Raw genomic sequence first — 23,406 nt, 5'->3', positions numbered from 1 at the left:
CTAAATTACCCAGTCAGGGCTGATCAAAAAAAATTTTTGAATGGCTTTTAAGAATAAATTATTACTTTAGGCCAATGATTCTCAAAGTGTGGTCCCTCAATCAACATCAACATTACCTGATAAATTGCTAAAAATGCAAATTCCAGGATCCTATAGATCTAGTGAATCAGAAACTCTGGGGGATGGGGCACAACAATCTTTGTTTTAAATATAACAAAGCCTACAGATAAAATTCTGATGCACACTCTAGTTCGTGATTTAAAAAAAAACTTTAGAATAATATTCAGAGAAAGATGTAAAAAGAAAATGCAAAGTTTCTGCTAAAGAGCTTATTCATGTATTTTTTTATTAAATGGGTGGTGATGGGTATTAAATAACTATGATTGATTCCACTTGATATGTTTGATATGTTTAAAAGCATGAAGTTTTAAATTGTCAGTATTAACAATATGATAGAATTTACATCATTCACATATTTTTAAATTTTAAGTAAATTTCAAAGCTGGATGATTACTAGTCTAGAGCAGTGGTTCTCAAACTGTGTCCTTGGACTAGCAATACTGCAGTCATCTATGAGCTTATTAGAAATACAAATTCTCGGAGAATCCAAGATGGCTGCTCGGGTAGGCAACTAGCCACAGCTGCACACAACAATTTCAATAAAATACAACTAAAATATAAAATGGACATTACCCAGAACTACAGGAAAGTCGACTGACTGGAAATTCTACAACAAGCAGCAAGGAGAAAACCAGAAGGAAGCGCGGAGGAGCTGTAAAAGCCCAAGGTACGGAGACACGCGGCGCGCGCAGAGAGGACAGAGCCGGAGAGGAGGGAGGCCGAGTGCCTGGCTGGCGGTCCCAAGCGGGAAGGAGAGAAAAGCTCCGACTGCGCTGGGCCCAGCTCCAACTGCTCTGAACCCCAATTCTAGGCCAGACCCTGGGGACCCAGGCTCATCCATAGGGAGCAGGGCTGTAAGGCGGGACTCCGGGGAAGCGGCGAAAGGAGGTCCAGGAGGCGCGCACACTGCACGCAGAGAAGGGCCAGCCGGCTGTGCCGCGGGATTGCCCTGACGGGAAGGAGACAGGGGCTCCAGACTGCTCTGAACGCCACCTCCAATCCCACTACCAACTGAACTGAACCCCAATACCGGACTCATTGGGGGAGAGCATAGACAGTTTGGCAGCAGGCGAAAATCGAGGGCACCTTTCTCTCAGAGGCGCTCCCAACGAGTACTGAAGGACCCTGAGTCTCAGGAGTCGCATAGGGCGGGGCTGACGGAAGCCAAGGCTGTAGGCTCCACCCTGAAACCCCGCCCCATCAGGAAAGCTGCCTGCGAAAATGCCTAACCCAAATAGATCACAAACGAAAGAAATGGAGGACAAAAAGCGACTGGATATAGAGTTCAAAACCACACTTATAAGGTTGTTCAAGAATCTCCCAGAAAAGGCCGATAAAATAAACAAGACCTATGAGGATATGAAAAGGGATCAACTAGAAATAATAAGGGATCAACAAGAAATAAAGAATACATTGTCTGAAATAAAAAATATTTTATGGAAATAAAAAAACAGAATGGAAAATCGCAAGAATCAAGTCAAAGATTTGGAACATAAAGAGCCAGAAGACACTCCTCCGCAGACACAAGAAGGCCAGAGAATCCAGAAAGTTGAAGATAATGTAAGAAACCTCTGGGACAACTTCAAGCGAACCAACATCAGAATTATGGGGGTCCCAGAAGATGAGAGAGAGCAAGATATCGAAAACATACTGAAAGAAATAGTCACAGAAAACTTCCCCCACCTGGTGAAAGAATTAGACTTACAAGTCCAGGAAGTGCACAGAACTCCAAACAAAAGGAATCCAAAGAGGACCACACCAAGACAAATCATAATTAAGATTCCAAGAGCAAAAGACAAAGAGAGAATATTAAAAGAAGCAAGAGCAAAGAAGGTAGTTACCTATAAAGGAGCACCTATACGATTGTCAGCTGATTTCTCAACAGAAACCATGCAGGCCAGACGGGAATGGCAAGAAATATTCAAGGTGATGAATAGCAAGAACCTACAGCCAAAGATAATCTATCCAGCAAAGCTATCACTCAGATTCAAAGGTCAGATAAAGAGGTTCACTAATAAAAAAAAGCTAAAGGAGTTCATCACCACCAAACCAGAATTATATGAATTGCTGAAGGGGGTTCTTTCGGAAGAGAAAGTAAATAAAGATAAAAATTATGAACAACAAATACATAACTATCAACAAGTGAATCTAAAAACCAAGGAAACTATAAAAATAAAATCTGAGGAACAATATTAACTGTTGAATATAATAGAATCAGAGGTATGGAAGGGGAGTGAACTGTTTATTCTTGGGGAAAAGGGGAGAGGGGTATGTGGGAAGAGACTGAACATAAACTGTGCACCTATGGATGAGGACAATGTGGGGTGGGGAAAGGGCAGAGGGTGGGGTGAGAAGAGGGGGAAAGGAACATTTGAAATAATATGAACAATAAAAATTTATTTAAAAAAAAAAAAGAAAGAAATACAAATTCTCAGGCCCCACCCAAACATACCATGTACTTAATAACAAGCTCTCCAGGTGATTTTTATCCACATTAATGTTTGAGAGCCACTGGTCTAGAAGGCTGTGAAAAACCTATCCATATTTTACTAGGTCAGTACCCAAAATGTAAACCCTTCCCCTATCCTTCAGATTAGGTCCCTCATCTATGCTCTTATGTATCTGCCTTTTTTAAAACAACTCACACAATTACTTAATACCTATTTTCCTCACTAGAGTTCAAGTTCTATGAGTTAAAGAACCATGTGACTCTTGCCCCTTTTGTATACCAAGCACCTGACAATGCCTGCATCATAGGTATTAAATAAATATTTATGAATAAATAACTGAACAATTGTTGGATAAATTCCATGAACTATCAATTTTCCTATAACATGGCTAAAGCTATTATTAGAATGCCAACAGTCTTGGTTTGTCTGGCGCTATCTCTCAAGTGTTCAGAGCACCAAAAGTCCTGTGACCCAGAACTATATAGTCCACTATATTAAATATCATCATTAAGGTTAAAAGACAAGGAAAAATCTGAATACTGCATTTTTCAGTTTGTTTTTCAATTCCATTCTTAATCCTTACCTCTAAATAAGACTTTTATTATACAATATAAGTACAAATAAAATCAAAGTTTATTCAATGACAGCAATGTATTACCAAGAAACCTGACATTTTTAAGGTAGTCTTAGTATGGGGTTAGGGTTAGACTTATAAACTTACCCTCTTTAGCCAAATATAACTCTTTAAATTTTGCTCTCTTTTGATTAAATTCTTGTTCAAGCTGCTGCTGTGCACGTAAATATTCTGCATTAATTTTTTCCAATTCTGCTACCCGTTGCTGAAGAGAAACTGGAAAAAAAATATACTAGTTAACATGTAAAAACTTTAATTTTTTAAAATTGTTACAAGAATAAATTAGTATTCTAACTGGACATTTCTATAATGAAACAGGTAGTCGATCTTCTTCCAAAGATCCAATCTCAGAAGTTCTAATTTTAAAAATAATAAGAAACTTCTTTGGTGACCGAGATGGGAGTTGCACCCATCCAAATTTGCATTCCTAAATCCAAATCTTTCTTCCCACCTTCCTGTCAATAAAGGCTGTTTTGTGCAAAAAAAAAGAAAAGAAAAGAAAAAAAAGAAAAGAAAGAAAAGAAAGAAACTTCTATTAGACTTAATATACACACTGTGAATAAATAATGTAAAGTGCAACAGCCTATATATGGAAAATCACATATGGCAAATTTCCCAACGCAGTCTTTGTATTACTGACAGAATGTCAGTCCACTTCTGGAATTGTTAAATATTAAATTATTTGGGCTAGGAACATTTGAGATCTTGCTCCCCGGCATGTGTCATCAGTTTGGCTCAAATAACCTCTCATAAAAATCAAAAATCAAAAAATTAGGTTATTTATTCCACAAATGAACCCACTACCAATCTTGCTAGCTCCTGCTTGTTTCAAATGTTTCCAGCAAAACCTATCAGGTTCCCTGATTAGGATAGCCACACCAGCCTGAACCATTCTAATTTCAAGAAGATTCATTACCATTATACTGAAATCATAATAAAAAATTATTTCATATAGAAAGGATACAGAACTGTATATTGTGTATGAACTCTCAATTGCTGGGAGAATATCTGGTGTTTAGATTAATGTTGACTGTGATGTGGCAGGGATTGAGACACCTTTCCACTTTAGAGGCTTTACAATTTGGCCACAACTGATCAAATGCCTATCCTGACCAAACCCAGAGAGAGGCTCTTCTGGTTCAAGCAAGAGATAGGAAATTCAAGAGTCCAGTCCTTGACCTCTTCCTTTGCCCAAACAGCAAACCAGCCATAAAGCTATGACCCCAATCTCCCCAGGAGATACCTATCAGTACTAACACCACTGCCTAGTTACCTAGGCCAGCAGTGATCCCAGTCCCCTACAAGCCACCTTAGATGATGATGACTTGCCTATAATTTTAACCATGACCTAAGATTCTAAAAGTCCTCCCTCCCTCAATTCATTATTCACTTGAGAGCTAATTTTATAGTACATAGAAAAAAAGCTGAAAATGCATTAATGATTTATCTATTAGTATTAGGATGTCTAATTAATTTCTTCCATGTGTTTTTCAAAATTCTCTACAGCTCCTTTGATAATAATAATGAACTAAAACCAGTATTTTTCATTGTCATTGTCATTCTTCCCATGAAATCTTCATACTAGCCTCACTACAGATCTATTATAATAGTGTTGGTGATATTCATGGCAAAAAGATGAAATAACTATGACTTTGAGTTCCATGTTATTAAAGGTAAGGAGTCATTTTGTAGAGCAAATATTAGGGTCTCTAGATCCAAGCAAAGAATGGCATCTGGTCATTTGAATGTTTGATAACCTTTGGAGAAATGGAGGAATGGAGTATCCACTGGAATGGGAAAATGTGCAGTTATCTCATATTTACCATTGAAAATCATAAAGGAAACTTGTTCTCTGTGCTATTTATTCCCCTTGTATTTTTATTGTCAAATTCCAATTGTTAAATAAATTAAGTTTTCCACTTAACACTTTAATATTAGTGGTAGCTATTGATTACTGCTCTACTCTTATTTCTAGAAGGGCTCTACTCTTACTTCTACCAAAATACCCACACCTTTCAGGAACTAAAGCTAATGAATCAAAAACTAAAATTCAGCCTTTAAAATTGCAGGCAAGATTAAGAGTGTTTTCACTACTCCCAACCCTGTCTTGGCTCTGACCCACAGTTGATATGAAGTCCTCATCCACAGCTCTGGCTGCCTCTCTCCAGGCTTCAGCCCAGTTTTGTTTTGTTTTTTCAATTCCAAGAATCATGGATCCCTTTGAGGATAAAGCAAGTAACTCCCTTATTCTCACTTTTTAAAAACTAAAAGCATTTTAATTTACTTCAAGTACTTCTAACAACTCTATGATAAGGAAAGGGCCACAACAACTGCTTTTTACAAGAATGCCTCTATTGCTATATCTAGAAAAATGAATTTACCTTGCATAAGACAGCAGGAAAATTTACAAACAGGCATATTCTAAGGCATTAGCAACCAACTACAAGTCAAACTGAAAATAGCTCTGATCACACAAAATGCTGCCTTATTTTTCTAGCATTGTAACTAGTAAGCAATTTATAATAATTAGCTAATAATTTATGTAAAAAGTACTTATCCTGGCATATACAAAAAAATTGTTAGCTATAACTATTAAACTAGTAATATTTATTTAATGAATAAAGGAAAAAAGCAGAGTGATCAAGTGAGTTTGTACATAGCCACAAAAGACCAGAAGTCAATTTCCAACCTCATGATTCTGACTCAGTTCCATTCTTCCACTTCCCTCTTATATGTATCTTCAAAGTGTCATGGACAAATTAATCAGTGTTAATGTTAACTAATTAGTGTTAATATTAAGCTTTCTATAACATAGCAGCTAAGAGCTGTTAGTATACCAGTCTTCGTTAAGCATTCCACACAATCCTTTTTATTGTTACCTTTGAGTAGTAAGAAAGAGGGAAACTATCTTATGCATCAGCTAATTTTAATGTTTTTCCAAAGGGAAAAATCAATGATAAAATGATAATATATATATATTTATCAACAACTGAGTTTACAAAAACAAAATAGAAAAGGACTCAAAGAAAACCTTTTGACAGTTGCCAGATGGAAGAGGGAAGGGGGGGGGGGGAAGTGAAGAGATTAAAGAAGTACAAATTGGTAGTTACAGAATAATCATGGGGGTATGAAGTACAGCATAGAGAATATAGTCAATAATATTGTAATAGCTATGTATGGTGTCAGGTGAGTACCAGATTTATAGGTTGATCACTTAGTAAGTTATATAAACATCTAATCACTGGGTTGTATACATGAAACTAATATAGTATGTCAAATGCAATTGAAAAATAAATATTATTTGAATTTTTAAAAATCTGGCCCTAGCTAGTTTGGCTTAGTAGACAGAGCATTGGCCTTCAGATAGAAGGATTCCGGTTTCAATTCTGGTCAAGGGCATATAACTTGGTTGCAGGCTCCTCCCCAGCAGGGACCCTGGTTGGGGTGTGCGCGGAAGGCAAGCAATTAATATGTTTCTCTCACATCAACATTTCTCTGTCTTTTCCTCTCTCTTCCACTCTCTGAAAATCAATAGGAAAATATCCTCAGTTAAGGTTGTTTTTTTTTTTTAAGTCTGAATTAAGCAACAACATAGAAAGGAGAGAAGTAATAATATGGTAAATAAATGAAGATTCATTAACTTTTAGATTATCTCCTTCCCTAATTTAAAAAAAAAGGGGGGGGGAGGGGGAAAATATGATAACTTAAAAGTATTTTTAAGCCCAAGTTGGGTCCTACTACTACATTCTTCTAACATTGTACTAAATTTAATGAAACAAGCAATCAGAGAAAGGGGGAAAAGTTTAGGACAAATATTACTACAAGAATCTTTTTGTTTAAAGATGTTCAATATCCAATAAAACACCCATTTCACGCAACAATAACAAATAGAAAGTATAACTATTGGAACAAAAGAATCTGAATAGTTCCTAAAACTCAGAAGTCTTGACTTGTGTATCACTGGGTTTTAAAATGATACTTTTAAGTATGGTAGTTACAGCTACCCATTGGAAAAATATCAAGCCAGAAAAATCATATTAACTCCAAAGAACAAGATACAAACATATATGCACTACAACATGAACCATTAAAAAAAACACAGGAAAAAGACTGGAAAGACTATGACAAATTATACTGTTTGCCTCTTTGAATATAGGGGTAATTAAAAGAAATTACATTGATTGGATTTAAATTAAATGTAATGAAGTGTTTCATTTTTTTTAGTAATAATGATAATTTTATCTTATTGCTCCACCTCAATTATTCTGCTCATAAAAAAATACACATAATTTACTTCAGTAATCTTAAAATATTTTAAAATAATAAATACAAATTACACAGATTTTCCCAGGACAGACAATTTGCTAAAAGATTGATTTTCTTAAAAACATAATCTCTTCTGATTCAGAAGTAGCCTTCCACCTGGCCTTCTTATGGGGCTCTAAAAACCTGTATTCAGCTTCTTTTAGAAATTACTAAAAATGATGATTTTTTAATATGTTTTTATTGATTTAAGAGAGGAAGAAGAGGGAGAGAAATAGAAACATCAATGATGAGTGAGAATCATTGATCGGCTGCCTCCTGCACATCCCATACTGGAGATGGAGCCTGCACAAACTGGAATCGAACCATGAACTCCCAGTTCATAAGTCAATGCTCACCCACTGAGCCATGCCAGCTGGGCTAAATGACTATTATTTGCAGTAAATCTGCTCACTTAATTATGAGTTATTTAATCTAATATTTAAATAAATCCATAATTACTTAACATGACTCACAAAAGGGAAGAGGAGAAAATGTAGTGGATGGGGCTGGCAGGAACTACAATCTAGAGCAGTGTTTCCCAACCTTCTCTCATGATGAGAATCACCTGGTGGAGTTGTTAAAACACAGATTCCTGAATCCCAACTAAGAAGTGCTAAACTAGAATTTTTGGGAACATATAGGTAAAATTGTATACTTAACTAGTGCTCTAAGACAGATTTTATATACAGAGCACTAAGTTAGGTAAGCAATTTTACCTATATGTTCTCAAAAATTCTAGTTTAGCACTTCTTAGTTGGGATTCAGGAATCTGTGTTTTAACAACTCCACCAGGTGATTCTCATCATGAGAGAAGGTTGGGAAACACTGATCTAGAGAATATCCATCACAAGCTGCAATCCATATACAGGTAATTGCATTAACATTACCAATAACTTTACAATATTAGAACATATAGATATGGCTCTTAGGCATCACTTTTTCTATAACACAAAGATAATCAAATTCTTTAGTACAACAGGAAACTATAATTTCACTTTATTTTATCCCCTGTCACTCTAGGTAATCCCCAAAACATCTGACTTTAGCACCTTGTCCATTTACTGATATATACCAATTCTAAAACAAAATAACATTTGGTCAAGAAATTTACACAGAAAACTTATTAGTCTTCCTTCTGTGAATCAAAATAAAAAGTCTTATTTTATTTACTTTTTTGTAATTCTCTTAAATCAATCAGATGTCATTAATACTTCAGATAAAAGATTACACTTCTAAGACGGGTTTCAAATAAGAAAACCAATTATTTCTTATGTAAAGATTAGGTATTTATGTTAATTATCTGAAGATATTATAAATCCAGGAAAAATATTAATTGAAAGAACAAACTGGCACCAAATATTAATCCAGAGGGGAAACGAGATCATAAAAATCTACTTAAGAAGATTCTTCGAAAGGGTAAAGATAGAATTAAGAAGAAACAATGGAAAGAGAGAAACCAAGAAGATGGCATAGGTAAACACCTGATATTGCTGCCTCTCACAACAACTTCAAAACTACAACTAAAAGACAAAACAGACATTATCCAGAACCACAGGAAGGCTGGCTAAGTGGAAATTCTACAACTAGAAGGGAAGAGAAAAGCACACTGAGACTCAGAGGAGCTGTGGAATAAAGTGCAGAGGTACAGAGATGCATGCATGGAGAGGGCTGGCAACTGAGTGCACGGCTGGCTTTTTCAATCTGAAGAGAGAGACAAGCTCCTGACTGTTGTGAATTCTAGTTCTGGGTGAGACTCTGGGGACCCAGACTCATACGGGGAGAAACTGGACTGTTTGGCAGTGGGTGGAACTCAAGAGCCGCTTCCAGAGGTGCTTGCAGCCATTACTGAGGGACACTGAGATCTGGGGGCCTCTTAGGGTAGGGACAACCGGAAGCCATTGGTGTTTGCTCCACCCTGAGACTCCGTCCCATTGAAGGTATGCACAGAGGCTTTTGCATATGAATGGCCTGGTTCTTTGAAATCTAAACTCACCTAACAAACTGCAGCTGAGTCAGAGAGACCCAGAACATCCAAGAGACAGCCCATGGCCCCACAGCAGCTCGCACTGCTTTACAGCTGGACCTCATTTGGCATCTTCAAAACCCAAACATGAGGAATCTATATATCTATCTTTAGCGCCTTCTGGGTAGTCACAGGCAGAAGCTAAATTAGCACCTCCTTGGAGATCCAAGAGCCAGTGTACCCAGTGGTCAAAGTGAGACCATACCAGATTACAACTCCTTAGATCCATAAGGGACACACTCAGGGGGCAGACTTAGTGAGTACCAAAGCCCCACTGAAGCAATTCTTGCCTCATAAGTGTGTCTCCAGCACAGAAGTTCTCTCAACATAGACACAGCTGATCCTCACAGCCAATTGGCCAGGAGGTCAATTCCTCCCAGTGATAGTAAAAACAATCAAGACTTAACTACAAGACTGTGCACACAGCCCACAAAGGGGTGCACCAAGAGTGTTCATCTCAGGTAACTGGGGAGGCTGAGTCACTGGGCCACATAGGTCACCTAATACACAAAGCCACTCTATCAACTCAGGGAAGCAGGCAAAATGCGGTGATAAAGAAACAGGTCACAAATGAAAGAAATGGAGGAAAGCAAACAACTGGATATAGAGTTCAAAACCATAGTTATAAGGTTTTTCAATAACTTTCTAGAAAAGGCCGATAAATTTAGTGAGACCTTCGAGGATATGAAAAAGAACAAACTAGAAATTAAAAATAACTGACTGGAATTAAAAATAATATACAGAGCTCATGCCAAAACCGGTTTGGCTCAATGGATAGAGCGTCGGCTTGGGGACTGAAGGGACCCGGGTTCGATTCGGTCAAGGGCATGTACCTTGGTTGCGGGCATATCCCCAGTAGGGGGTGTGGTCAATGACTCTCTCTCATCGATGTTTCTCTCTATCTCTCTCCCTTCCTCTCTGTACAAAAACAATATAATATATTAAAAATAATAATAATAATAATAATAATATACAGAGCTCAAACAGCAGACTAGAGGACTGAAAGAATCAAGTCAAAGATTTGAAATACAAAAAGCAAAAAACACCCAACTGGGAAAGCAAAAAAAAAGAATCCAAAAATATGAAGACAGTCTAAGAAGCCTCTGGGACAACTTTAAGCATACCAACATCAAAATTATGGGGGAACCATGCCGAAACCGGTTTGGCTCAGTGGTAGAGCGTCAGTCTGAGGACTGAAAGGTCCCAGGTTCGATTCCGGTCAAGGGCATGTACATTGGTTGTGGGCACATCCTCGGTAGGGGGTGTGCAAGAGGCAGCTGGTCGATGTTTCTCTCTCATCGACGTTTCTAGCTCTCTATCTCTCCCCTTTCCTCCTCTCTGTAAAATATCAATAAAATATATATATATTTTTTTTAATTATGGGGGAACCAGAAGAAGAGAGAGCAAGATACTGAAAACCTATTTGAAGAAATAATGACCGGAAACTTCCCCCTCTTGGTGAAAGAAATACTTACAAGTCCAGGAAGCACACAGATCCCCAAACAAAAGGAATCCAAAGAGGACCACAGCAAGACACATCATAATTAAAATGCCAAGAGCAAAAGAAAAAGAGAGAATATTAAAAGCAGCAAGAGAAAAACATTTAGTTACCTATAAGGGTGTACCCATACGACTGTCAAATGATTTCTCAATAAACTATGCAGGCCAGATGGGAGTGGCAAGAAATATTCAAAGTGATGAACAGCAAGAACCTACAACCAAGGTTACTCTACCCAGCAAAGCTATCATTCAGAATTGAAGGTCAGATAAAGAGCTTCACAGACAAGAAAAAGCTAAAGGAGTTCAGCACCACCAAACCAGTATTACATGAAATGCTGAAGGGTATTGTTTAAGAAGAGGAGGAAGAGGAAAAAGGTAAAGATAAAAATTATGAACAACAAAATGATATCAAATACATGCCTACCAACAAGTGAATCTAAAAATCGAGTGAATGAAAAATCTGATGAACAGAATAGACTGATGAATAATAAAATTGGGGACATACAAAGGGAGTGGACTGACAATTCTCAAGGGAAAGGGGATGTGAAGGGTTCAGGAAGAGATTGGACAAAAATCTTACACCCGTGGATGAGGACAGTGGCGGGGGATAAGGGCATGGGGTGGGGTAGGGAAACAGATGGAGGGGAGCTATGGGGGCAAAAAAAAAAAAAAAGAGGAACATCTGTAATAATCTGAACAATATTTTTAAAAATGCTCATTATAAATTAATATATTATGGCATAGCCATACAATGGAATACTATTTGGCAACAAATAGGAATGAGCTATTAATATACACAACATCATTTATAAATCTCAAGAGCATATGTTAAGTGAAAGCAACCATATACAAAAGTATAATTCCACTTACATAAACTTCTAGAAAAAGCAAAACTATAATGACAGAAAGGAAGCCAGCACTTGCCCAGAAGTGGGGAGAACCACAAAGGGGCATAAAAAGAACTTTTTGGGGTAAAACATTCTATAACAATACTAGTGATGCTTACAGAACTATATTCACAAGAACATATGGATAGCCGAAACCCGTTTGGCTCAGTGGTAGAGCATCGGTCTGCGAACTGAAAGGTCCCAGTTTCAATTCCAGTCAGGGGCATGTACGTTGGTTGTGGGCACATCCCCAGTAGGGGGTGTGCAAGAGGCAGCTGGTTGATGTTTCTCTCTCAATCATCGATGTTTCTATCTCTCTATCTCTCTTCCTTCCTCTCTGTAAAAAATAAAATATATTTTTTAAAAAGAACATATGGATATATACAAATATATATGTTTAAAATTAGAAATTTAGTGTAAATTATTTTTGAATCAGCTTTATTGAGGTACTAGTGGCCGGGTGCATAAAATTTGTGCACATTAAAGGGAATTAATTAGAGGAAATAATTTAATATTGCTATTCATCCTTTTTCTATAACAGAAGTGTCAAGAGATGAAAAAAAATTAGTCAAATGTATATGAAAATCTTTCTCCTGTCAGTCTGTCAAGACCTATAGTCAAGTCCTCACCCACCACCTGCACATGCTTTGAAAATGCAGGAGACCGCCAAGTCCGATTTGGCTTAGTGGATAGAGCGTTGGCCTGCAGACTCAAAGGTCGTGGGTTCGATTCCAGTCAAGGGCATGAACCTTGGTTGGGGGCACACCCCCAGTGGAGGGTGTGCAAGAGGCAGCTGATAGATGATTCTCTCTCAGTGATGTTTCTACTCTATGCCTCTCTCCTTCTCTCTGTAGAAAATCAATAAAATATATTTAAAAAAAGAAAAAAAAGAAAAGAAAATGCAGGAGACCCAGACCTGGCTGGCCCCACCCCCGTCAAGCCCCTCTGGGCAAGGGGGCGTATTCTCAGGTCCCCCTTCAGGTCCCACCAGGCAGGGGACGCATCCTCAGGTCTCCCGGCTTGGCGCTGGGGTAAAGGGGCACAGCCTCAGGTCTCCCAGCCTGGCACCAGAGCAGGGGGCATGGCCTGAGGTCCCTCAACCGGGCCAGGCACCATGCAGCCTCAGGTCCTTGCTGTTCAGTCGTGACATTACAGGGTCCCAACTAATTTACATATTCCTCTATTATATAGATAGAAGATAGTTTAAAATTACAAGAATTAATTTGTGCCCTCCAATAGCAAAAGTCATTTCCTCATCAGGCCAATTTTATTGTCCTCATAGTACTTGTCACTATCTGAAATTATTTCTCTGGATATTTGAATATTTAAATATTGCTTTTTACTAAAGTATACACTCAATGAAAATAGAGAATTTATATATCCTGCTCAATGCTACAGTTCCAACATCTAGAACTGTGGGTGGCACATGGTTATGTGTTTAATGAACACTTACTAAATAAACAAAAAACTGAACTAAATAATTAAAACCCACCAATGAAGAGGAATATAAATCAGAATTTTAAAAGATAGCAAGGACTTGAAGAAATAAAGAAGAGAAGAGTATTCTACTGGAACCATGAAAGGCAAAGGGAGCAAGGATATCTAGGAGCCAACAAGCAAGCATTTCTGACCTGAGGAAAAATGGGATTTTCTCCATAGAGCATGGTTGCCCCTTGAGTTACTTTTTGGGTTTTGCTTTCCAATATGGTAGCCACTTGCCTCATGAGGCTATTGAACACCTGAAATGTGGCTGTCTTAACTGAGATATGCTGTTACATATGAAATATATATGGATTTGAAGACTTTTCTATAATACAAAAAAATATATAAAATATCTCAACTATTTTTGCAGTGATCATATATCCTATATAAAAGGCAAATAGACTGAACGGCAGAATAACTGAACCACCAGTTGCTATAATGTGTGCTGACCACAAAGGGGCATGCACAAAACATGGTGGGCGTCAGCCACGGCAGGATGGTGGAACAGGTAAGCGGAGACGCCAGCCCAAGGTATGGTGCCAGTCACTGTCATCAGTGCGAGCTTCTGGTGGTTACTGAAAATTCTTTGCCTCTATGTGCTACTGTCCTGCCCAGCGCTTGCACCTGCTGCTAGCATCAGCCCTGCTTGCACCAGCCAGCCCCAATCACCCCTCAGGGCTTCTCCACCTACCCCTGCTCTTGAGGGGCAATCGGAGCTGGCAACCACCTCTCACATCTGCTGCCGGTGCTGGAGCCACTGCTTGTACCTGCTGTCAGTGCCTGGTACTAGTCCCAATCGCTCAGCATCATCAGAGGGTGAGAGTGGCAGCTGCTGGCCCTGATTGCCCCTGAGGGCTTCTCAACTTCCCCCTGCTCATGAGGGGCGATTGGGGCAGCAACCACAGTTTGCAACTGCTGAAGGTGCTGGCCACGCTCACACCTCCTGCTGGCATCAGCCCAAATAGCTCCACACCCTCAATGGGTGCGAGCTGAGCCGGCACTGTCAGTGCATGGGAGTGGCAGTGGCAGGAGCAGGGCTGCCAGCAGTCAAGGGACTGGGGGCCATACCAGGTGAATAGGCAGAGACCCACCCCTGTGCCCACCCCGCAGCCTCACGGCCCACAGTTCCTTTCAAGGTTCACAAATTCACGCACTGGGCCTCTAGTAAAAATTATAATATCTAGAATATACTAGGGTAAATAAAATGCATTATTGAATTTAATCTCCACAGAAAGTTATACACAAATAATTATAGCAACATGATTCATAATAGCCAAAAAAGGAAACCCAAAATCCACAAATGATGACTGGACAAAGCCATTTATCCATAAATAGGAATGAAATACTGATACATGTTACAAAATGGATGGACCTTGAAAACATTATGCTACCTGAAAGCCAGACACCAAAGGCTCCATATTGTATGATTCCACTTACATGTAATGTCCAGAAAAGAAAAATTCATAAAGACTAAGAGTAAGATTAGTGGTTGAGGGAGGAAGGAACAAAATGGGGAGGGATTCTTTAGGGGGTGATAAATACGCAGATCTGTGGATATTCTAAAAGCCATTGAATTACATAATTTAAAAGGGTGAACTTGATAGTATGTAAATAAAATATCAATAAAGCTGTTATTTTTTTTTAATTTATTTTACCTGTTTCTCTATTTGGAGGTGTTTGTTTGTTTGTTTGTTTGGGGGTTTTTTCCCCCCAATAAGGCTTCTAGAAAAACTAATTGTTTTCTTTGGCTCATGTTACAGTTCTATTGGACAGCACTGTTTTGAAAGGCTTGTTACCCCTAGATATTTTGAGTCCCCATTTTTACCTCTACTTCTCTTACACTCTTTATTTTGCCCATGTTGCCAGACTGCTTCAAATATCACAGCTAACTCAGACCCTGAAATCAGCCATCGTAAAACCTAGATTTCCTTCTCCCCTTCTCTCTTGTGCTTTTACAGTAGAACAGTGCTATTCTAATGTAATATGCAGACTCTTTGTTACTGGTCTAATGAGATAAAGAGCTTGTGTCAGAATGTAGAATCAACTAAAACACTAACTACACTGCTCAGTTGAGCTGATATTTTGTGATAAAGGAATAGTACACAAATTTACATCCTGGTAGAAGCACTTTATCTCCTCTGCAGACAACTGTCAAATCCTTGACTGCCACCATCTTTTGAATAGTCTTTCAACATTTAAAGATACTTCTACTTATGAGTTGCAGCTTTCTAAATATAGAAGTCAGATTCCTAATATCTTTTTTTTACACATTAAAAGAAATATTTTTTTTTTTTTTATACTCACATACTTAGAGAGAGGAAGGGAGAGAGGATAAACCTCAATCTGTTGCCTTCCGGATATGCCCAGACCTGCAACCCAGTATGTGCCCTGACCCAAAATCCAACCAGCAAAGGATGACAGTCAACCAACTGAGTCACTCTGGCAGGGCTTCCCAAAATCTCTTGAAATCAAAATGCCAGCATGTCACCTAAGCTTCTCCAACTCAAATACACAAATGCAACTGCAATGCAAAATTGGGCAGTATAAAGAAACAAGTTGAATTCTCCCTGCTTTAAGGCAAAAGGTGACTTCCCAGTGGTTTCAAGTTCAGTTCCCGAAGCAGAAATGGCATCAGTGTAAGCAACAACGGCAAGTGTATTAAAATAGAGCTCCATCTACTTTCATTAGCATCAGAGAAAATGGTTTTCTGTCAGACCAATTCTGTGGCAGCTTTTGAATTTTCTTCAAAATTTATCCAAGGAAAGTAGTGGTTCTCAAAGTGTGGGTCTGAGACCACAGAACCACAAACTTCACCTGGAAATTTGTTTAAAGTTCAGTCAGAGTATCAGATCCTATCTCAGACTTCCTTGAATTTCTGGGTGTAGGACCCAGGAATGTGTTTTAACAAGCCCCTTAGATGCATGTTAATGTTTGAAAACCAATGGCCTAGAATCTATTTCTCCCTGCCCTCCCAATAACTAAGACATTTAATATCCCCCCCAAAAAAATCCTTTTATGCTTAAACCAGACAGAACAAATTGTTTGCAACAAAGAACCCAAAGTGAAACACACTATTTTGTCAATCCCATCAACATTTAAAGACTGCTCAGAGGGTGCTAGAGATTAATTAAAAATAAATAAATCCAGCTCTAACTGGCTCAGTGGATAGAGCATCCGCCTGCGGACTGAAAAGTCCCGGGTTCGATTCCGGTCAAGGGCATGTGCCTTGGTTGTGGGCACATCCCCAGTAGGGGGTGTGCAAGAGGCAGCTAATCAATGATTCTCTCTCATCAATGTTTCTAACTCTCTATCACTCTCTCTTCCTCTCTGTGAAAAATCAATAAAATGTATTTTTTTTAAATCAATTAAAAAAATTTTTTTAAAGCAAAACCAAACCACCACACACACAAAAAAATAACATACAACAAACAAACACTTGGAACTGATCATGACTAGATATAACTTCTAATTTAGAGGAAACACAGAAGGCAGAAGAACATGGATAATACCACCAAATGAACACAATCAGGAAATTCCATATGTAAAGATTCTACAGGAGGGACTTCTCCAACAAATAAGAAAAAAGACGACATATATATCAACCAATTTTAAGGGTAGCCCTTATTTTGGACCCTGATTTAAACAAACTCAAAAATAAGACAGGTGGGAAATTCAACACTAATCAGATATTAGGTGATATTAAATTATTAATTGTTTAAGGTATTTTAATAGTACTAGAGGCCTGATGCACGAATTTTTGCACAGGTGGGTTCCCTCAGCCTGGCCTATAATCATTTCCTTTAATATAAAAGGATAACTGGTTTAAAATATTCTGAAATTTTTTATCATTTACAGGAAGGGAAAAAATCAAGCCTAAATGCAACATTAAAATATCTTAGAACTATGTCTCATTATATGTATTGTAAAACAAATCAAATTCCTATGTACACACTTTCCTTCATTTTAACACAGAAAATCTAAAATGTAAATGTAATTTCTTACCTCTCTACACTTGTGTTACAAAAAGACTACAATATAGCTATAAATTTGACATTAGGAGTTACTTATCAGAAAAAGTTCTTCATAAATAAAATTTAAAAACAAGGGTTATGTTTTATTTATAAGGAATGCCAAATGCATTAATTATGAGTTTCTCAGAAATATCAAGGTCATCGGAATTTTGCTAAATAACTAAAATAGATTGTGTATCTTTGGAAGGGGACATCAGAAACCAACAAGTAAAAAATTTCAAGGACAGAGCACTGATGTTAATATTGGAGGAAGGGCCTGGCCGACATGGCTCAGTGGTTGAGTATCATCCTATATGAACCAGGAGGTCCCCAGTTCAATAACCATTCAGGGCACATGCCCAGGTTGCAGGCTCGTTACTCTGTGTAGGGCCTTCAAGAGGCAGAAGTTTTTCTCTCTCCTATTCACTTCCTCTCTGAAATGAATAAAAATATGTATTAAAAATATATATATTGGATAGGGGAGTCTCAAAGCTAGAAAAAAAATGAAATAAGGAATATCAGGAGCTAACAATTAAGTATTTACCTATTTATCAGGCATTATATAGGAAATAGTATAGCATAACTGTTTAAAGAAAGGACTCTAGAATTAAATTAGGATTTGAATCCCAGCTCTCCTACTTATAAGCTGGTTCCTTCTCTGCATCTGTAAAAATGGGGACTAGAATAATATACTACCTTGTAGAAGTGTAGCAAGGATTAAATAATCCACATATAGCTTTTCATAAAGTATTAGGTAAGTTATTTTATGCACTGACTCATTAAAGTTTCAAAACATATAATAAAGAAGGCATTATCATCCCGTTATAGATGACAAAGTATTCTGAGAGATTAACTAATCTGCCTATTGTTACACAGCTAATAATTGACACAGCTAATAATAAAAGGTGGATTCAAATATTAACCTGCCTGGCTCCAAGGCCTCGGCAGACATCCCTGTGATTATAAGTATTTAATAGAGAAGATTTTAAGCATCACATAAGCAGAAGCAACACAACCTCCTAGGGGTGTTCTTTTGTTTAGTTGCACTGTTCATTTGCACGTTGCAATATGTATTACGTAACTATAAATTATTTTTCTTTATAGAAGAGCATTATACTGTAAGGTATTTTTTAAGTTGCATGTATAATTTTATCAAAATGGTAAAAGAACTTCTCAAGTATTTTGTTTTAAACCAGTGGTTCTCACCTGGGGGTGATTCTGCTTCCCAGGCAACTTTTGGCATTGTCTGGAGATATATTTGGCTGTCACAACCACAAGAAGGAATACTGGCAACTTAGTGAGATAGAGATGCTGCTAAACATCCTACAATGTACAGGACACCCTTCCATAAAACAAGAATTATCAGGCCCAAGATGTGAAAAGTGACAAAAGTGAGAAACTCATTATAAACTGATAGGATTGAGAACTTCCGATATAGAATGATAGACTAGAAGGTGGGCAAAAAAAAAAGTCCCTTACAGTGCTAAAATTCTGATATTCATCTAGTTTAAATCTATATTGAATTCCTAAAGCTCTGCAACAGCTCGAGATGATCACTTAGCATTTGCTTAGGTACCTGCTTAGGTCCTTTTCAATATTCTAAATCTCATAAAGAGAAAATTTAATTTACATATTAGAGAAATACAGCAAAGACACAGCAGCCCTATCAAAACTATTTAAATACTGAAACATGGGTGTTTTCCAGTCCAAGTTTAAAAAACTTTTTTTTAATGAGGAAAGACTGAGCGAAAGGAAATAATTTGATTTCTTATTCCAAATTCAATCAGATCGCTCAACTGTCAAACAAAAAGGCTTTCAATTTCACTTCACCAAACAAGACATACACTGGTTGTGGGAATAAAGGGGAAGGAATTTATCCACAAGTGTCTTCTGTACAATCTTAAGGCTCTTGCAGGAGTAAACATGGTCCACAGATCTGTAATATTTCTATCAATTGTACAGTCAAATCAGGTGATGGAGGGCCATGCCCACATTAACACCCTCCTCTCCCCACCCCACCATCCCATTACTTATTTTTCTGTGACCATTTCTGCAAACTAATTCAACTTTATGGCAACAAAATTTCATTTAAAAAAAAGTAAAACAGCCAAAATCGGTTTGGCTCAGCGGATAGAGCGTCGGCCTGCGGACTGAAAGGTCCCAGATTCGATTCCGGTCAAGGGCATGTACATTGGTTGCGGGCACATCGTAGAGGGTGTGCAAGAGGCAGCTGATCGATGATTCTCTTTCATCGATGTTTCTAACTCTCTCTCTCTCTCTCTCTCTCTTCCTCTCTATAAAAAAATCAATAAAAATAGATTTTTTAAAAAATAATAAAAATAAAAAAGTAAAACAAAACAAAAATCCATTAGACTTGTTGAAATAAAGCCCTTGTACAAAAAGCTGCTAATTATGAAAAAAAAAAAATGACAAACCTTATTAAGACAAACTATTTCAAGAAGAACTCCAAATCCCAACAAAATTTTTAAAAATGCAAATCTAAACATGACTTTTTTGCTCACCAAATTAGCCAACTTTTTAATATATTTTTTAAAAATTAAAGATACCACTACATAGGGTTGGCATGCTTACACATGCTGGTAGGAGGGTGAAGTACTACAATTTTAAAGGACTGGGTATTAATGGGGTTTTTTTTCTCTATATTTTATGATGCTTTGACATCATGGGGCCCTGCTGGGCAGCAGTGTTCCTCTATGGGCTAACTAATTCCAAAAGATAATAAACTCACCCAGGAACATGGCTATCATATACAAACCAACCAATCCAAAGTCCAAACTCCAACCACCTCTTTTATCTAACTCTTACAGACCAAGCCAATATTTTCCCTGCCCTAAGTCACCCCAGGGCAAGGTATCAGACAACTAGAAATGACCTTATAGACCAGAGCCCACCAACGTTATTCAAACTACACAATCCCAAATTTGCTCAAACTATGCCTTGCTCAAACTGCTGCCCCATCTATTCCTTCCCATGGAAACCAAAATAAAGGCTCTGAGCCATGCTCTCCCTGAGCTTCTGCTCCCCATGTGACCCTTTATAGTGCAAACATACTCACCTCTCTTGGGAACTGCAAATAACAAAAACTCTTCTTTCAAAGGGAATATATCTTTGTGTCTATAACCTTACCATATCTGACTAAAACAAATCCAGTGTATATTTCAAGACATATGATCGTGTGACAACAAAAGCCTTAAAATTCTGTATACTCTTTAACCAAGCCAATTTCACTACTAAGAATTTATCCTAAAGTAGTAATCATGGATATATGTAAAAATTTAGTTGCAAGAATGTTAACTGTAATATTAGCTAAAATTCCAGAAACAAGCCAGTACCTAACAATTTAAAATGACAAAAACAATTATGAAATATCTATAGAAGTTTCAAGATGTAACTTGAAAGATAACATAAATTTTATAAAAACTACCAGGAATAAATATTTCCTAAGCATCTTTTATTCTCTCAGCATAGTAAAAGATGGAATGGAATATTTCCCAATTTATTTTTAACAGGCTAGTATAATCAAGATACAAAAAAAAAAACAAAAAAAAAACACCCACCCTAGCTGGTTTGGCTCAGCGAATAGAACATTGGCCTGTGGACTGAAGGGTCCCAAGTTCAATTCCAGTCAAGGGCACATGCTCAGGTTGTGGGCTTGATCCCCAGTGTGGGGCATGCAGGAGGCAGCTGATTGTTTCTATCTCTCTCTACTTCTCCCTTCCTCTCTGAAACCAATAAAAATGTATATTTTTAAAGATACAAAAAACCAAGGTAGTATCAAAATAGAAAACTATAGGCCAATCTCACTTATGAATACAATGACCCCCAAAAAATGTTTTAAACATTAGTAAGTCAAATCTAACTATATACTAGAACAATCCACCACAACCAAGTTAAGTTTATCCCAATTATACAAAATCTGTCCATTAATATAATCAATTTGTCAAGCAAATAAAAGACCTACCGTATTTTTCGGACCATAAGACGCTCCGGACCATAAGACGCACCAGTTTTTAGAGAAGGGAAATGAAGAAAAAAAGATTCTGAAACAAATAGTGTCCTAAAATATTTTATGTGCATTAAAACCCAACATCACAATCATAAACACATGTAATCAACCCTGTAAAGTAAACAGCAGCATTTAGAACCATTTTAGAGCCGGGCAAGCACACACAGACCACACAGAGCTGGGCAAGTAAAAAAACTTTTTTTTTAAAGTATATGTGTAGGCTATATTTGGACCATAAGACGCAGGGACTTTTCCCCCCCACTTCTGGGGGGGAAAAAGTGCGTCTTATGGTCCAAAAAATACGGTAAAATAATTTCAGTAAATTACAAAGGGGGGAAAAAAAGTAAAGCAATTAAAAAGGAAATAGCTATGAGAAACAAAGAGTGTCCAATATTAGCATGATCCATGTTCCTAAAGTAGAGAACCCAACAAATGGAATTAACAGGAGATTAAAAGAAAAAAACAACAACAAAAGATCCAAAGATAGCCAAAACCAGTTTGGCTCAGTGGATAGAGCATCGTCGGCCTACAGACTGAAAGGTCCCAGGTTCGATTCCAGTCAAGGGCATGTACCTTGGTTGCAGGCACATCCCCAGTAGGGGGTGTGCAAGAGGCAGCTGATCGATGTTTCTAACTCACTCTTCCTCTCTGTGAAAAATCAATAAATTAAAAAAAAAAAAGGAGCCTAATCCGGTTTGGCTCAGTGGATAGAGTGTCGGCCTGTGGACTGAATGGTCCCAGGTTCAATCCCAGTCAAAGCATGTACCTTGGTTGCGGGCACATCCCCAATAGGGGGTGTTCAAGAGGCAGCTAATCGATGATTCTCTCTCATCATTGTTTCTAACTCTCTATCCCTCCCTCTTCCTCTCTGTATAAAATCAATAAAATATATATTATTTTAAAAAATCCAAAGATTAAAATATTCTTTTTTTTTCTTTTTTAATGTACCTCAGGCATGAAACAACTCTGGCCACCGACACAGGCATCAAGTTAGGATGAACTAAGGACTATACATCTGCTTTGCCCCTGACTGATATAAGATCAACACCACCAATCAGGTGTCTCCTTGCCCATTGCCAGGGGTTTAAAGATAAAAATATTCTTAAACCAGAATTAAATCTTCAAGAAAAAAATAAAGATATGAGCAAACTGGTCCACACAGGAGGAAAGGAGAAAAGAGAAGGAGCCTGGATCTTCGGCAGCCTTGTACTGCTTTACTTCTGAACTTGCTACACACACAAAAACTAAACCCTTAACTTATTTAAGGGGTTGAATTTCCAATTGTTCTAAAACAGAAATATTCCTGCCTGATACAAAGTATATCAAAATGTAAATGTATCAAAGTATCAAATTTTAAACATACATAACCTTTAAAACAATTGATAGGGATTTATTGAGGGAAATCTATATATCCTATATAATAAAAGCATAATATGCAAATTGACAGAATGGCAGAACCGTGGGGGGGGGGAGGGTGGCTTGCAAGAAGGCGGCACCAGGCCAGCCAAGGCGTGTGCCAGTGGGCAGAGGAAGGGCAGGGTGATTGGGGGCAGCGGTGACCAGCAGTAGCAGAGGGGTGACCAGGGGGGCAGAGCCGGCCGCTCGCCAGCCACTGCGTCCCTGATTAGCCAGCCCAGCTGCCTCCTGCAGAGGCCAGACTGCAGCTTAGGCCCACTCCCTGCAGGCCTAAGCCATCAGTCAGATGTCCTCTGAGGGCTCCCAGTCTGCAAGAAGGCATAGACCAGGCTAAGGAACGCACCCCCCAAGTGCACAAATTTCTGTGCACATGGCCTCTAGTCTACATATAAAAGCCTAAGCAACTGTTATGATCAAATGACTAGAACAGGTCAACCAGTCGCTATGACACTTACTGACCACCAGGGGGAAGACACCATATGCCGGAGCTGCCCCATGGTGGTCAATGAACTCCCATAGGGGGAGCGCCACTCAGCAAGGAGCTGGGCTCAC

The 23,406-nt window shown here is 38.1% G+C and overlaps 1 protein-coding gene and 1 pseudogene across 7 annotated transcripts in view; both read right to left on the bottom strand.

Moving 5' to 3' along the window:
• The window catches only part of RABEP1 (rabaptin, RAB GTPase binding effector protein 1), an 87,630-nt gene that overhangs the window by 49,425 nt on the left and 14,799 nt on the right, over nt 1-23,406 (bottom strand). For 6 of the 7 annotated variants that reach the window (XM_036452015.2, XM_036452014.2, XM_045586636.1 and 3 more), the window contains exon 2: nt 3,292-3,420. The exons of the other annotated variant lie outside the window; for it this stretch is intronic. In XM_036452015.2, the coding sequence (XP_036307908.1) occupies nt 3,292-3,420 (129 nt within the window). The remainder of the gene's footprint in view (nt 1-3,291; nt 3,421-23,406) is intronic. 7 annotated transcript variants of the gene reach the window in all.
• Nucleotides 22,379-22,523, bottom strand: LOC118727069 (annotated as a pseudogene).

The sequence above is a fragment of the Pipistrellus kuhlii genome, unplaced genomic scaffold, assembly GCF_014108245.1.
Source record: "Pipistrellus kuhlii isolate mPipKuh1 unplaced genomic scaffold, mPipKuh1.p scaffold_m20_p_23, whole genome shotgun sequence".
NCBI classification, from domain to species: domain Eukaryota; kingdom Metazoa; phylum Chordata; class Mammalia; order Chiroptera; family Vespertilionidae; genus Pipistrellus; species Pipistrellus kuhlii.
The sequence above is the reverse complement of the archived record's forward strand: the minus strand, read 5'-3'. Positions and strand labels throughout refer to the sequence as shown.